Source organism: Echinops telfairi, unplaced genomic scaffold, assembly GCF_000313985.2.
Source record: "Echinops telfairi isolate 266 unplaced genomic scaffold, ASM31398v2 ScPeMD7_18;HRSCAF=68, whole genome shotgun sequence".
Taxonomy (NCBI): Eukaryota; Metazoa; Chordata; class Mammalia; order Afrosoricida; family Tenrecidae; genus Echinops; species Echinops telfairi.
In genome coordinates this window covers 9,153,643-9,170,638 of record NW_022103915.1, presented here as the reverse complement: position 1 = coordinate 9,170,638, position 16,996 = coordinate 9,153,643, and the positions used below count along the sequence as shown (strand labels likewise).

At 57.2% G+C, this 16,996-nt stretch overlaps 1 protein-coding gene across 1 annotated transcript in view; it reads right to left on the bottom strand.

The window, feature by feature from the left end:
• SYNE3 (spectrin repeat containing nuclear envelope family member 3) overlaps nt 1–10,154 on the bottom strand; it is a 40,042-nt gene extending 29,888 nt beyond the window's left edge. Inside the window, exons 1-3 of the mRNA XM_045287940.1 lie at nt 10,005–10,154; nt 5,583–5,755; nt 2,915–3,224 (exon numbers count right to left, since the gene is read on the bottom strand). Of these exons, the coding sequence (XP_045143875.1) occupies nt 2,915–3,224; nt 5,583–5,755; nt 10,005–10,148 (627 nt within the window). The 5' untranslated portion in view covers nt 10,149–10,154. The remainder of the gene's footprint in view (nt 1–2,914; nt 3,225–5,582; nt 5,756–10,004) is intronic.
• Between the last annotated feature and the right edge of the window lie 6,842 nt (nt 10,155–16,996).

The following is a 16,996-nucleotide window of genomic DNA, read 5'->3' as shown; positions in this document are numbered from 1 at the left end:
TTGGGATGTTTTCGTGATGCACATTTTCTTTACATAAAACTCTCTCTTATACATGAGTTGCTGTGGATTTGTTTCTCCAAAGTACCCAGACTAATACAGCTCCTCTGGCCAGGTCACAGAAGACCAAAGGAGAACCGCTGCATTTGAGTGAGGGTGCTGGCGAAGACCACAGAAAGGACCGCGGACGACCGAGGGAACAAGGGGCTCCTTCTGGGAAGAATCACGGCCAGCAGGCCCCTGAGAGGCGAGGAGGGTGAGACTTTGCCTCACGTCCCCTGGACATGCTGTCAGGAGCGACCAGTCCCAGCACGCTTGGTAAAGTGGGCGGTAGCGAACAAGCAAGGCCCTCGATGAGATTGATTGGCACAGTGGCAGGGGCTTACGTGTAACTGAATTACGGGAGAGGGCAGGACCGGGCATGGTTTTGGTCTCTTGTACATGGGGTCCCTATGGGTCATGACTGGCCCATTGGCACCGAACAACGCTCTCCAAATGATGGCGTGGTGCCATGCAAGCAGGCTGTGTGACTTACTAACGGAGGTGGCTGGTCACACTGGCATCTCTCTGGGCATAAGCCAGCCAGCGAGGAAGCAGGGAGAGAGAACCTGGTGACCACCAAGAAAGGAGAGCCACCAGCAGAGCGCGTGGCAGATCCCCACCCCCACCATGCCCTGTCCTGGCTGCTGCCATCACCTCGGTCTCATCACCCCCGCCAGGCTCTGAGAACACAGGGATGAGAGAGACTGTGTCCTGGGGTGGCTGACACTTGGGGAGGTGACCGTGTCCCTGTTGGGGTGGCTGGCACTCAGGAAGGGACTTGCAGTGACCCACAGCGCACCTAGAAAGTCTGACTTTCAAAGCACACCCCTCCTGAAGCCCCCAAGGCTCCCTACTTCCTCAGGCTCAGGTCCAAGCCTCACAGCCTGGCGTTCCAGGGTCAGGCCCTCCTGCAGTAGGTACCACGGGGGTCAAGAGCCTGGGCCTGGATGCTCAGCCGCCCGAGGCTGGTAATTCACCCCTCCCCGTGGTTAACGGTGCCAGGGTGCCAAAAAACCCCACTGTGGAGTCCATACCGACTCATGGAGCCCTATAGGACAGGGTAGACCTGCTCCTGTGGGTTTCAAGGCTGAACGTCCTTCTAGAAGCAGGCTGCCTTATCTTTGTCCCATGGAGAAGCAGCTGAGTGCTTAACCCCTGCACCACCAGGGACCCCGAGGTGGGGGTGCAGTGAGGATTAAATGAGTCAGGTCCCACGAGAGCTGGGGAGCCGCAGCTGGCAGCTCTGTGGCTGTCGTTGGGTGGCCTCAGGTCGGTTCCGACTCACAGCGACCAGATGCACAACTGAATGAAACACGACCTACAGCCCTGCCAAGCGGCAGAGGCAAAGGGCCCTGTGTTGGCTCTGACCCAGCGCTTAGAGCCTCTGGGGGCCTCTGGGAAACCGGGGAAGGAGGATGCTTCTGTGGATTCTAAACGAGCCAGCCAAAAGCTGCTGGCAAGCGGCCTGCTCCCCTCAGGAGCCTCCGTGTGGGTCTGGAAAACTTGGGGCTCTCCCAGAGGCCAAGAGGGAGACAAGGCCGGGGCTTCCCGACAGGGTGGAGACCCCTGCAAGTGGGAAGCAGCCTCAAAGGGTGGCCCCTCAGGCCGGAAGTGAGTGAGAAAGAGCATCTCCCTGCCAGCCCAGCCTGGGCTCGGGACAAAGAACGGGTCCAGGCCTGCTGTAGCTTTCTGGCTTCGGGTCAACGTGATGCTGCCCTAGCGACTCAGGGCCCCCAAGGACGTGAAAGGAGAGCGCGCTGAACAGCAGCCTCGGCCACCACCTTCAGTGGAGGGGCTTCCCTAGCAGGGCAGGAAGAGGGCCCCGCGAAACCCTGCGTTCTCGGCACCCAAGGGCTCAGAGCAGCACCCAACCCTGAGAAGGTCCGTGTGAGCATAGGAGAAGGCGACCAGGGAAGGGTAGGGGCCAGTTGTGAGGCGGATGCTGAGTGGTTTTCTCCATGGGTGCCAGGCGTCGGAATGGGGTGGGGGGGTGTGATGAAAGGGCTAGTGGAAGAGTCACAGATGAAAGACGATGGATACCTAGTGAGCAGGTAGACAGGTGATGGGTGGGTGGGTGGGTAGTAAGGGGTAGATGGTAGATAGTGGGTGTATGGGTGGGCACACAGTGGAGAATGGGTGCATGGAGAAGGGTGGATGGGAATGCAGTGGGTTGGGGGTTAGGTGGCGGGTGGGCTGATGAGTGGTGATACTGAGGGAGCAAGGCAGGTGCTGGAGGAGCAGACAATGGGGGTGGGGGGTGGGGTGGAGAACGGATGTGTGAATGAACCTTCACCTGGGTGGGTGGATAGGTCACTGACTACAGCACTACATGAGCAGGTGGGTCACAAAGTGTTGATCAGACAGACCGCTTACTGATGAAGTGAATGGGCAGGTCCATGGGTGGACAGAGGACACAGGGTGGGTGAGCGGGTGCTTAAGGAGACATGTGGATGGGCGGTGGTGGGCAGGGAGGGGTGTGGATACCAGATCAGGGTGTGGGGCACAGTCGTGGGAGTGGGATAGATGGGTGGATGGCTAGAAATATGGGAAGGAGGTGGGGAGCTGGAAGGGTGGTGGATGGGCAGACGGATGGGAGGAGGGTGAGCGGATGGAAGGATGGACAGATAGATAGCTGGGTGTTGAGTAGACAGGTAGAGAATAGGTATATGGGCAGGCAGTAAATGGAAAGCCGGCTGGGTAGACGGTAGGTAGAGAGATGGGTGGACAGGTGCATAGACAGTGAGTGAGTGGACGGCACAGTGGACAGAAGGTGAGCAGACAGGATAATCAGCAGGCAAATGGGTGACTGGCAGGGTAGGCGATGGGTAGAGAAATGAACTGGTAAGTGAGGAAGGTACAGCCAACCAAGCCTCACCTGGGCTTTGACCTTCACAGCGTCGTACTCAGCCTTCATCCTCTTCTGGGCGTCCTCATCCACACTTGGGTCTCCAATCCTGTTGAACAGGGCGGCCGCCTCCTCCAGCAGCCGGTCCAGGAGGATGGCCTGGTTGTCCACGTTGTGCAGCAGCACCTGGGCTTGGCTCAGCTGCCACTGCTTCTCCTTCAGGCCCAGTTGCAGCTCCACCTGGGGCCCCAACGTGGCCATCACCTTCTGGAACCAGCGGTAGAAATCATCTCGGGCCAACAGGTACTCGCTCCAGTGCAGCCACACCCATTCGATGCGGCTGTGGACACGGGGAGAGGAGGCCATGAAGCCAGCCCACCCACCTCCTGGGCAGCCGGCCCTGCCGCTGCCTCCCTCCCAGCACGACGGGGTAGGTGTGGGAGCAGCAACACCCTCTCCAACTTGAGAGTCCCCTGAGAAGCTTGCTAACCCCCAAGACTGAGCCCTAATCCCATCAGTCCTACAGGATAGGATCCAGCAGGCTACACATTGAGCTGCTACAACGAGGTCAGTGGTTCAGACTCGCCAATCCCTTCACGCAGAAGAAAGATTTCAAGTCTCCAGAACCCACAGGGGTGGTTCCACTCTGTCCTACAGGGCGGCTATGAGTCAGAGATGACTCACGAGGAGTGAGCTAGGTGTTTTGTTTTGTGTCTTAGCAAGAAGTTCCAAGGGGGAGTCGAGGAGCAGGCATTAAACAAACAAAAGTTGTCCTTGCTTGATTCCAACTCGTGGCCACTCCGCGTTCCAGAGTACAGCTGTGCTCCAGAGGGTTTACAAAGCTTTTGGAAGCACAGGGTCAGGCCTTTCTTCCAACGTACCTCTGGTTCAATTCCGTTGGTGAACCTTTTGGTTAGTCACCTAACCACCCTTAGCCCCCCATCCCCCCCAGGAACTGACTAACGTGCAGGCAGAGGACGTCTGGTGTCCAGAGTCACTCCAAGAGGCACCAGGCTTGGTGATGCTGCCCTGTGGACTCTTCACCAGCCACATTCCAAATCCCAGCCCTGACCTCCTCCCGCTAATGGCACACAGACCCCCGGCCATTTCTCCTTGGAGTTGGCTCGCCAGGCACCAGACTGCTTTGGGGATTCTGAAGATAATTGGCAGAGTACGATGGGATCCATGTGCTTCTTAAGGAAATGGGATGGATGAAAGAGGTTTGGGGGTAGACATCAGGATGCCACAGTGCTACGAACTTGCTACACAGCCCTGCCTCTTCATCTGCCTCAGTTTTCTCATGTGCAACACAGCAATGATGCCCTTTCTCTCACACACACCATGCCACCTGGCCTGGGGTCTCCAGAGAAAGAATTTGGAAAGCAGAGAGCGCTGTGCAGGGTGCCCCTCGGTCTCCATTCACCACCTCGGTTTAGGAAGACAGACAGGGTGCTGGCAGCTGCGCTTGCCAGAGGGACTGCTGAGTGCCCCCACTCAGGGCCTGGCCCTTGACTTCTGATACTTCTTTCCAGCCTCCCGCCAACCTGCATGGGACACTGGGTACCCCCGTGTCCAGATGAGGAGACTGGGTGTTGAAGAGACCCCTCTGGAGTCAACCCCAGGTCAGCCTGACTTTCCTCCCTAACGTACCTGGTCCCTCCCACCACTTGGCTCCCAGGTACCAGCAGAGCATCTGGGCTAGCTTTCCGGCAAGGCAATGGGCGTTCTTACCCCTGGACCCTCGTTCTTCCACCCAGGGGTGGACACGTGACAAGCTCATTAAGAATGGTTAGTGTGGTGAAGAAATCAAAGATGTCTGGCTATCAGATGTCTGGGATCTTAGAGCCTTGTCTTTTAAAAAAGCAGCCATCTAAGTGAGAAGACAGCTAAGTCTGCACAGAAAAAGCACACTTGCCGGTGTGATCCAAGGATCGTAAATAATAAAATCCAAGACCCAAGGAGGGAATGGTATTAGAGCTTAAATTCTGAGCACCAGTTTGCAGAAGGCCATGAAAGACAGTGAAAGCCCCAAATCCCTGTGCAGGGTCCTCACTTGGGAGAAGCCTCAGTGAATCCCTCTGACCCTGGGCAGGGCTGTGAAGAACGTGCTGTCAGTCAAAGAGCACTGAAAAGTGATTGGTCCACTAATGCAGACGTGACCACCTTGGAACGTACCACCTTATCTAGCCTCTGTTCTCCCGTTTGAGCCATTGTGAATTTGTTCTAGTTTTTATTATTTTCCGTGATCTTTCCAACTGGATGTGTCCTATGTTTTATTTTGTTATTGTTTTGTTTGTGTGTGTGTGTGTGTGTGTGTGTGTGTATATACTTTTGCTTTTTGTTTTGTAAGTTTTCCTTTCTATGACATCCAGGATACGTAAATCTATAGAGACAGTACCTGGTGTAAGAGTTTCTCGGGACGATGGCAGCGGAGGTTGGGGGGAAACAGGGAGTTAACAATGAGTACAGGAAAGAAGAAAAGGTTCTCAAATGGATTGTGGTGATGACCGAAAAACTCGTTTTGCTATGTTTAGACCAGTGAATTGTATGATATGGAATTAGCTGTCATGACACTGTCCAAATTAATGAGAAGAAGGGGAGGAAGGAGAATGGTTGGCAAAATGGTGGCAATGAGGACTTGCTCATCAGGGCTGGCCCCAACTCCAGGGGACTTGGCAGGGGGGGGCAACCATCCTACCTGTGACAATGAGTCATGTAGGTGACTGTCTCCTCCCACCGGGCCTTGACCTCCTTCAGCTGGGCCACGATCTCAGGCTTCTGGGTCTCCAGGCAGTGCCCCAGGAGAGCCTCGGCTGCACACAGCACCAGCTCCACCTTCACAAGCCCCTCGGGCTCCAACTGGCAGATTTCCTGTTGGGGACACAAACGCCACTTTCCTGGGCCAGGGCGCAACTCCAGCAGGCTCGGGCTGGGCAGACGGTGGCACTAAGCTGAGAGCCGAGACTGAGGCCAGAGCAGCAGCTGGGAGCCTGGGGTAGAGGGAAGGGGCAAAGCCGAGGATGAACCCAGAACTGCGCTGTGGTGACGCGAGCCAGAGCCCTCCCTGCGGCCCTGCCTGGGCCCACTTCCGGCGTCGTGACTGAGGTGTGAGTGGTGCCCAGACCCTGGTTTGGAGAGTCTTTGCGGGGTTAGATGAACACAGGGAGTACAGTGTCCTTGCTTGGGTCCCACAGAGGTTGGTCCCCTCCACCAGAGCTGCTGACAGCCAGCACCAGTGTTGGGTTCCCAATAAACAAGGTCACTCATTGGGCTGCTAACCTCAAGGTCCAAAGTTCGAACCCACCAGCCGCTCCATGGGAGAAAGATGAGGCTTTCTACACCCATAAAGAGTTATGATCTTGTATTAGTCTAGGTACTTTGGAGAAACAAATCCACAGCAACTCATGGATAAGAGAGAGTTTTATGTAAAGAAAATGTGCATCATGAAAACATCCCAACCCAATGCTGCCCAAGCCCACAAGTCCAACATTAACCCATTAACCCAACACCAGTCCACAAAGTCCTCCACCTCACAAAACAGAGGCAATGATGCCGACTGCAGGAGGAAAGCTGAGTCAGTGAACGAATAAGCATCTCAGCACTAGCAGGGGTCTCGACACAGCTGCTCCAGCACCCAGGGCCGCATCAGGATAGGTCCATGTGGCTTCTCCTTGGGGATGTCTTGGAGGAAGTCAATCTTGCAAGCTGAAGCAGGGAACTGCTAAGGCAGCTGCACCCGGTGCAACCATCACAAAACAAGAGACCCGAGAACTAGAAAGGCGAGGCTTCACCACCCATTTATCCCTCCGCCTTTCAACCAGCCCCACATGTGATTATCGGCCAGGCTGGCACAATTAACTAACTCAGGTCTCAAGGACCCACAGGGACTGTTCTACCCTGTACTGGAGGGTGGCTGCTATGTGTTGGCATCGATGGCAGCGAGTTTGGTACTTTTTCTGTATTCACGTACTCATCTGTTATGAGCAATGCCCCGGGGGGGGGGTTCGCTGCATGGACTGGTTCATTACGGGGTACTGCACAAGCACAAGGAACCTGTGCTTACTTGGCTTCTTGGGTGCTCAGCCCCTGCTGAGGATGCAGGGGTGAGAAGCCCTATCTGCCCCTGGGAGGCATAGGGCTCTCTGCATGGTTGACTGTGGTTCGAGGACTCCCTGCCTGGCCAAACTCTCCTTGAAACACCAGCCTAAAGCCTGAGCAGAAGCCACGCCCACCACCCCCGCCCTGTCCCCTCTCTTGGACTGGGCCCACAGGCCTGGGTCACTGCCTCTCCCAGCCTCTGCAGCATTTCCCCCGCCCCTCCCCGCCAAGCAAATGCCTGTTCAGTTGAGCCTGGCACCTGCTTCTCAAAGGCCCAAAACTCACACACAACCTCCACACAGACCTGGATGTCAATGAGCAGGAGTGACTGTCCTTATGAGCACAGGACTGGGCCTTGATTTTCTCTGTGAACACGTGCACATGGATGTCCTGGGACGGAGCTGATGCACAGCAATGAGCAAGAACAACAGCACAGTCGTGATGCTTGATCCATTAGCTGGCAGCTCACTGGTTGAGGAAGACCAGATTCCAGTGCCAGATCCGCTGCCTCCCCTACGTGGCCTCCGTCAAGCTCCTTCACTGCTCTAGGACGATGGAAAGTAAAGGGAGCCCTGTGGCCTAGTGGTTACATGTCAGGGGGCTAACTGGAAGGTCAGCAGTTCGGAACCTCTAGCCGCTCCTTAGGAGAAAGAGGAGGCTTTCGACTCCCATAAAGAGTGGCAGTGTCAGAAACCCACAGGAGCAGTCTACCCTGCCTACAGGATCACTGTGAGTCAGAATCGACTCAGAGGCAAGAGTTGAGCGGATGGAAAGTAAAAGCAAAGAGGACTTGAAGGACTGATGGACAAAGGTCAAAGACCACAGCGTTCCGTTTGGAGGACAGCTCCACGCCGAGCATCAGAAGGACCCAGGGGGACTGGTGTGGGCTTGGAGATCTGGGGACCACTCCTGAGGGCCCTCGATGGAGTAGCATTGCCCACTTCCACTCTGCACCCCACGCAGGGCTGAGAATGAACGTCTGGCCACTCACAGAGAAATCGCATCATCATCGTTAACCAGTTGTCATCAGACTCTGAGGCTGTCTTCATCCATCGAGGCTGTGGTCTTAGAAGTCCTCGGAGCCTGCTCTGCTCTGTCCTGCTGGTCACCAGAAGCTGGAATCGACTGGGTGTCTGGGGTCGGCGAGGCCAGAGGCTGTCTCTGGACTGGAAGCAATGTTCTCAGAGGTGCTCTGCCCTCCTCCACTGCCCCATCCGTCAAACTGTGCTCTCTGGCTGGCGTGAGGCTCTTCCAGGAAGCGGGCCAGAAGCACTTGGTCAAGGACACTGGACCAGCTGGGAAAGAGCTCTGGGAACACCCTTGCCCGCTCCCCGAGATGATTCTGATCTGAAGTGGCCAGTGAAGACGACATGTCCACTGGAGATGAGGTAGAGAGGGAAGAACTTCGAGGGGTGGGTGGGGTAGAACCAGGGGCCCCGGAAAACTGGAGAAACGGGAGTACAAAGCCCTCAGTCCAGCCAAGACCAGCTGAGAACCTCCTATGTGCCAGCACCGTGCTGAGCTCACAGGCCTGGCAGGGGAGCGAGGGGAGCGTAGTAGACAGAGTCCAAAGGCCTGTCGAGTCGCGGTGCTCCGAGGCCAGTGAGCCGGGTCTGACCCACAGCCATCCCGTGCACAACAGAAGGACACCCCGCCCGATCCTGCGCCACCCTCGCAATTGTGAAGTTGGAGCCCCTCACTGCGCCCGCTGTGTCTGTCCATCTTGTTGGGGGTCTTCCTCTTTTTCGCTGCCCCTTCACTTTACCAAGCATGAGCTCCTTTGCCTGGGCTGGCCCCTTCTGACCACGTGTCCAAAGTACATGAGCCAAAGTCTCCCCATTCTCGCGTCTAAGGAGCAGCCTGGCTGCACTTCTTCCAAGGTTTGCTTGTGCTTCTGCCTACACAGCGCACGGTATGTTCAAAGGCATCACCCCTTTCTCACTCACACACTCTCTCACCCACTCACTGCCACCGAGCCGACGCCAGCTCCTCGCTACTCAGGGACAGCGCAGGGCAGAATGGCTACTGGGCCTTTCTGAGACAGCAGCTCTTCCTAGTTCAGGAAAAGAGCCGGAAGAGCATGAAAAGAGGTCCAGCGGGCCCCTGGGCCCAATCAAGAAGGCTTCACGGAGGAGCTGGTGCTAGCACCCTGCCGTGAGAGGGGGGCGGGCACTTGAGGTGGGGACGTGAGCGAGGGTAGCGAAGCAGAAGGTGTTGGGGGATGCGTGCGCTGGCCTTGGGAAGGCAAAGCCCCGGGAGATCCTTCGCTGCCCCGACCATGAGGGGAGTGGGGGGCTAGAACCCAGTGCAGAAGTGGCCCGGTGGACACAGCTCCTGGAGAAGGGCATGGGCAGGGACAGATGGCTTGAGATGGGTCTCTGCAGCCAGCATCAAAACAAACAGTGGTCTCCAGGGTCCACCTCCATGCCAGGCCCTGCTCTGTGTCAAGTCCACCAACAGCTGGGTGCCCCTCACACGCACGCAGACCCAGGGGGACTGGCATTCCGGGCAGCGGGAACTGCAGGGCAAAGACTGGGTGCTGGGAAATCCAGGAGGCTCTCTGCCCTGGGTTCAGTTTAGAGTTACAGGCTCTGAGTCTCTTCCTTGAGCCAGCTTGAGGGCAAAGCCTGGTGGGGGGGGGGGGGGACTCAGTGGGCAGGCCTGGCCCTGCCCCTTCCTGGCAGGACGTCCACCATATAGAAGAAGGGACGAGGATCAGAAGCCACACCTGCCCGCACAGGTGTCCCTGCCCAGGACAGGAGGGCCTGGGGACAAGCTCCCGGGCCAGACAAGCAAAGCATGGTCCTGAGCGCAGGTGAGAAATGAGGCCCCCATGCTCCTCTCCAGATCTGTACAGGGGTGGACCGTTCACACTGCAAAGCTTGACCGGCACTGGGCTAGCCCACCCTGCCATCCAACAGAGAGAAGCTGAGGCCTGCGGGCGGGCGGTAGAGACCATGCCGGAGAGCAGAAGGGCTGGGCTGGGGGCCAGTGCGGGGCAGATGACCTGGCCTCTGCTTACCTGGGTCTCACGCAGCCTGGCCTCCAGGGCGGCACGGGGTCCCTGGGTGTTGTCATTGATCTGCAGGCGCCGGTGCACAGCCGCCATCCACGTGTGAGCCTCCTCCACGCTCTGGTCAAAGGCCTCCTGGGGCTGCTGCGTCATGGCACCTGAGGGGCCGAAGAAAGGACAAGTGAGACAAGGCCGGCCGAGCGGAGGCGACGGGGGCCAAGCACTGGGGATGGGCCCACGCCACCCCCACCCCTACCCCCGGACTGAGCAAGTTGTCAGAAAACCAAATGACAGGATTGGGGTTACAACTCTGGAGCCCTGGTGTTGCTATGGGGCAGCAGGGGGATACTAACTGCAAGGCCAGCAGTTCAAAAGCACCAGCTGCTCCAAGGGAGAATGATGAGCCTATCCTGTGAGGATGGGTGGCCTTAACAACTGTAGGTAAGGTCCTAGGGATTGAAACCAACCTGACGGTGGCGGGGAGGTGTATGCTTGATGGTATTTAAGTACAAAACAAAAACTACACAAAAATAAAAGGTTGGAGACCTCGCAGTTAGAGGGGGATGGGTCAGACCCAAGGAGGCAGTGCGGGCAGATGGGTAGGAAACCACTCCTGGGACTGACCGTGGGCTGATCCTACACAGCCCCTCAGACCTCTTGCCCTGACATGAGGCCACTTGGTCTCCTTCACTAGGTAGTCACAGGGTGGTGGGTACCCCCGCACCACCCCCAGCCTGAATAAAACTATTTCTTTTTCCGCGCCTCCCCCTCCCCCCATGAACTTGTTTGTCTCTAAAACCATTTCTTTAGGGCATCGAGAAAGAAGGACTTTGTTGGGTTGGTTGGTTTGTTTAAGGGAAGCAGGGCAGTTCCAGAGGGCTAGTGGCTCTTGTCGTGGGTGGACCGATGGTTTGAGGCCCCCCAGCAACAGTGCGGGAGAAAGGCCTGGACATGGGGAAATCGGTCCCAGAAAGCTCAGGGGGGCCGCCTGGATCCACATGCACCCCACAGCCCTGCTGGCCGCTGTTTGTGTTGCTGCTGTTGATCTATTTCATACTCTTTGGTTGGTGGGCGGTGCATAGCTGGAAGTGGTGGGTGACTGGGGGGTGGGGGGCAGAGGTGGGTGGGCGGGGGTGCCCTGGGAAAGAGGCCCGAGGCCGCTCCGAGCTGATCTGTTTGCCAGTGTGATGACTGCTGTTTTTGTTGTTTTCATTTAACAATAATCTGATCCCTGCGGCTGCCACTCCCTTTTTCCAAATGAGGCATCCGAAAAGCACTTTTTCAGTTGCTTCTCGGAGTCACCGTGTTCCCAGCGTGTGACGTGACAGGTTTCCAAATCCTCTGCCGCTATTTTCATACAGAGGAGAAGGAAGGCCCAAAGCAGCCTCCAGTCTCAAAGGGCCTGAGGGGGCCGGGGCATGGCACAACCCCTCTGGCTGGCAATGCCAGGGGCATGGGGCAAGGAGTCCTTTGGAGACCGCCTATGCACAAAATGGGTCCTTGGGGCAGGGGTGTGGCTGGGGCGAGCCTCCCACCACGGGCCCAGCTCTACGCCAATGGCCTGATGGTGGACTTGGCACAGTTCAGGCAGAGCTGGGCTCGTGTTCAGGAAACCTGGGCCTCCCAGCCACTCTGTCAGACCACTGCTCGGGGCCAGGCCAAGGCTGCAAACAGTTGCCAATCAGCTGCCACACCTCTGCCCTCCAGGGTCCACGGTGCACGGAGAAGGTAGACCTGGACAGGAATGAGAGGAAGAGACAGGGAGGAGGCCATACTTCTAGAGCCGGGCTGGGAGGGGCTGGGCAGCAGGAGCAGGAGCGGGAATGGGAGCCCAGGGTTGCTGCAGGAGACGCCACCCAGGACGGAGAGGCAACAAGGGAGACGTCCTCCCGGGTTTCCTGCCCCTCAGACTGCAGCCGGTGCTGCCCATGGACACCGCCTGGTAGGAGAGTGCTGTGACCCAGGCCAGTGCCCGGCCAAGACTGAGCAGTCTGGGACTTGGACAGTAGCAGCAGTGCCCACTGCTCTGGTCCTGGATCCTGAAGTGCTGGCTCAGAGCAGGCCCGAGGTGCACTCTGGAGACCAGCTTTACAGAAGAGGGCAAGGAACTGGCACAGCAGCCATGCCTAGCGCTGACCTTCTCCCTCATGCTGCCCACCCCCCTGGGAAGCCTTGACACGGCTCTCTGAAGTGACCAGGGAGCAGCAGGCCAGCACCACCCTCCACCCCAGCCCCTCCAACACGCTCCTAGCAAGAAACCCACTTCTCCAGGAACACGGAGACCCTGCTGCCGGGCTTCCCATCTGGGACGTGCCACGAGGCCACCGGGACGTGCCGCGAAGCCACCGGGACAGGCCACGAAGCCTGCTAGGAGGAGTCCACCCATCAGGACACACCATGGCATGGGACACTAAACCCCTCCCAAGCAGAGTCCGGTCACAGAGTAACTGCGTGCCTTCATCACGAGCCCCTTTCCCAAACTGGAAGTGGAGACGGCTCCACGGGTGTCACCTGGGATAATGACGATGAGAATAAGAACATCCAGTGTTTATCAGACAGTTCCTATCCGCCAGGCTTCATGCTGAAAGGTTTACAGAGATTAGCGCATGTACCCCACAGAACGCAGTCACAGCCCTTGAGTCGCTGTCTACCCACAGGGGCCCCACGGGACAGGGTCGAACTGCCCCTGTGGGTTTCCAAGCCTGTACCTCTTTACCCCTAAAGAAAGCCTCGTCTTTCTCCCTCTGAACCGCTGGTGGTTTCGAACTGCTGCCCTTGTCCTTGGCAGCCCAACACGTAACCACGACGCCACCAGCGCTCCTCTGTCCTACAAAGTGAAGCACTATTATTTTGCCCTTGCGTGACTGATGCGTGGAGACCCTGGGTGGGGCAAATGGTGAATGCACCAGCTGCTGACCATTTCCGAGCCTGTACCCCTTTAGGGGGCTAGAAAGCCTCGTCTTTCTCCCTCTGAACCGCTGGTGATTTCGAACTGCTGCCCTTGTCCTTGGCAGCCCAACACGTAACCACGACGCCACCAGCGCTTCTCTGTCCTACAAAGTGAAGCACTATTATTTTGCCCTTGCGTGATTGATGCGCGGAGACCCTGGGTGGGGCAAATGGTGAATGCACCAGCTGCTGACCATAAGGCTGGAAGTTCTAGTCCACCCGAAGCACCTAAGGATAAAGGCCTGGAAGCCCCACGGGTTGGAATCGGCTCCATGGACACTGGCCACAGCGGAGTCAGTGGAGGCTCAGCAACAGTCAGGTCATTGCCCAGAAGCATAGAGGCTTGAAGAAGCAGAGGCAGGACTTGAACCCAAAGCTGCCCAAGCCCAAAGCCTCGGCGTTGAAGCCTCTTGGTGCTACCCGGCAACCAGGGCCCCCCCCTCACCCAGAGTCGCCCCTTTCGTCCAGGTGCCGGGTGGGAGCTGAGGCAGGCCAGCCTTAGTGCTGTGTTTTAGGTAAGCATCCAAGATTTGGGAAGACGGAACCAGGGTGTAAGGCTGGGCTTCAGCTCAAGAATCCAGCTCGGGAACCATAATGAGAGGCAGGCATGGTCCCAGGCCTACTGCAGCCCAGGGCCCCGCCCGCCAGCTCAGCCTTGCTGGACCCAGAAGCCTGGGGATCTCAGAGAGTAAGGTCAGCTCTCAGGCCCAGGGAGCAGCTCCGACAACCGCCTCCGAGGCCCTGCCTCCCCACCACAAAGAGCGCTGGGGTCCCTGGAGCACTGAGGTGGGTCCTGGCCCGGATCGGATGCTTAAGTCCTTCCCGGGTGACTCACTCCTGCCACCCGAGTGACACCCTCCTGACTCGTCCCCCTCTGCTCTCAGGCACCAGACGGAAATCCAGGAACTGAGCTGGCAGCTGGCTTTAATTTCTAAACCTCTTCCCTGTGGATTCTGGGAACGTTCTTTGCTGCAGAGAGACCTGCAACCTGAGCCCCTGGTGGCAGCCCTCTCACCAGGCCCGGGCAGGAGGTGGCACTAGTAGCAAATGGGCCCTTGAACCAGGCACCCTCATGTCCCTATGTCACCTGCCAAGCCCCCTCCACGGGGCGGCTCTGGACGTGGGGAACGGCTGAGTCGACCTCATCTGAGACTTACAGGCAAATGCAGAAGCTTGGGGAGGAGGGGGACTGTACCCCACCCAGCCCCTGTCGTTGGTCTGCAATGCTTACAAAGGTCAAGGAGCCTTGGGGACCATTGGGCTGCAGTCCGCATGGTCAGCAGTTCCAATCCACCAGCCGCTCCATGGGAGAAAGAGAAGGAAGCTCACCGGGCAGTTCTACCCTCCCCTACAGGGTTGCCATGAGTCTGAACCGAATCGATGGCAATGAGGTTTGGGGTGTTTTTTTTAAGATAAAGGTAAAGAGGCCCCACTTTGCATCTGAGGTATCCAGTCACCTTTAAATGACAGCCACACCGGTGAGGGGCCAACAGCACTGCCAAGCAAGGCTCAGGCTCTGACTGCCACCTGTAACACCAGCCACCCCTTTTGACAACAGAGCACCCGAGTTTGGCCTCCCAGGCCACCTCAAAACCAAACTCGGAGCGCCCCCATTGAGGCAGAGTGGAACTGTCCCTAAGGCTTCCAAGGATGAATCTTTCCGGGGAAGGGCAGCCTCATCTTTCACCCGCAGAGCCGCTGGTGGCTTCTGACTGCAGTTAACTAGATGCTTGACCCACTAGCCGCAGGGCTCCTCTCCCCAAGACCGGCCATCTGAAACCCCGTGTCCAGTCGCTCCGCAATGAGCTGAGCCCGAGCTCTGCAACCAACATCCAAGCCTCTGCCCTTACACGCTGACCTGAGCAACACTGGGGCCATCTGTAAATGTGAGAGTGGAGGGGGCAACTCAGCGAAACCGGTTGGGGGAGTGTGAGGGGTGGCAGAGGAGGCCACCGTGCGAAGCGGAGTCCTCTGGGAGCAGGTGAGGTGGCCAGGCAAAGGGAGACATGCAGGCTGAGCAGGGGCTCCCAGGGGCCCAGAGAGGCATCCTCGGACCACAGGCTGCAAAGGATGGGGGTCTTGAAGGAGAAAGATTTGTAGGTAGGGCCTGGTGATGTGAGTGGAGCCTGAGGTTGTAGGTGGGACCTGAAGGTGTGGGTGGGGCCTGATCATGTGGGTGGAGTCTAAGGGTGTGGACAAAACTGTGAGTGAGGCCAGAGGGGATGGCTGGGGTCTGAGGGTGATGGAGGAGCCTGGCGGAAATCAGGGAGGCGGGGCCTGGCCTGCGGTGGGGAAATCAGGGAGGCGGGGCCTGGCCTGCGGTGGGACGGAGAGTTGATCCTGGTGTCAGGGCAGCTGGCTCAGTCCTGGCTGGGACACGGTGTGCCCTAGACCACTCACCTAATGTTGGTCAGCCCAATCAGGAGGCCAGGCTTTGGGAATGAAGAAAGCAAACTTTTGACTGACGTTTTTATACCATAGGTCAGGTCTGCCTAGAGGGTTGCGAAATCAGTTCAGAGGTCTTGATCATTGTGTTGTTGTTGTAAGGGGGAAAAAACCACCACAATAGGACAGAAAATATCTCAGTTCCCCTCAGGGTCTAAGGACAAGCATTCCTTTGTAAGGCTGTGTGTCTGGTCGATGTTTCCATCTCCAAATGCATGCAGCGTTTCTCCTAGTGTTTCTCACTGGGATTCCACCAAACGCCAGCGGGACAGTGAGTTAGGCCGGCGGCCATTGGCTGCAGGGGGGTTTGTCACACCGAGATGGGGTCACTTGTTGCTGGGTGCCAACCCACCGAGACCCCATGCACAACAGAAGGCGTCCCTGCCCGGTCCTGCACCGTCCTCACAGTGGTTCTGATATCTGAGCCTCTGGTTGCCACCCACTGTCTCTCATCATTGGGCGCTCTGTCTGACAACGTCCCGCTGCTGTTCCTGAGGCTAATGCGTGCTCCTCGCAGGCCAGGATGGTGAGACTCCGTCTTTGGGCATGTCAGGAGAAACCAGTCCCTGGGGAAAGACATTGTGTTGGGTCAAGTAGAGGGGCAGGAAGGAGAGAAGGCCCCAGGGAGATGGATGGACACCATGGCTGCCACACTGGGCTTGGGCATGGTTGTAAGGATTGTACAGGCCGGTTAGTGTCTCCTTCTGTTGTGCAGAAGGGTGCTATGGGTGGGGACCAACTCAAGGGACCCTAACAACAACAATAACAACACAAGTCTTCAAAAGTGGGCAGTCTTTTCTCAGCCTTCCTGCCGCATGGTCTGTTCTCAGTCTGGAAGCCCTGTTGAAACCTATTCACTTTGGGTGGCCCTGCTGGCATTGAAATACCAGGGGCAGGGGGAGGGGAGAAATACCGGTGACATCGCCTCCAGGATCACAGACCCACACAAGCCAGCACGGTGTGACCAACTGAGAGACAGGCGATGGCTGATGAACATGGCAGGTAAAGAAAAGGCACAGATCTGACAGCTGCTGGTGGTGGGTTTCAGGGCAAACCTCACTAGGAGAGGCCGACATCATGGGTGTCAGAAAGGGGTCAGCAAAAACCGGGGCAAGCTTCCCAGGAGGTGGAGTGACATCACCACCCCCACCTTGGGCTCCTGCATCGCCCAGCTGGTGGAGATGGTGCAGGGCCAGGTGAGGTTCATTCTGCACGGTCTTCCTGGTTCTGAGCAGACTGAGTGACCACAGACCACCACAACCGCCGTAGACAACCACCTGGTTTACCTGGCGTAGGCCTACATAAGTGGTTCTCAGTCTGTGGGTCACGACCCCGTTGGGGGTCGAATGACCCTTTCACAGGGGTCGCCTGATTCATAACAGTAGAAAATTTATAGTTTTGAAGTAGCTACGAAAATAATTTTATGGTTTTTTGGTCACCACAACATGAGGAACTGTATTTAAGGGTGGTGGCATTGGGAAGGTAGAAAACCACTGTGGTTTTCTGAGTCTGAATGGATATTAGCAAACTTCTCTTGTACCATTTTGAGTAAAGATAAACTTGAAATGAGGCTACAAATGTCAGTGACTAATGTATGCCAGGTGCTT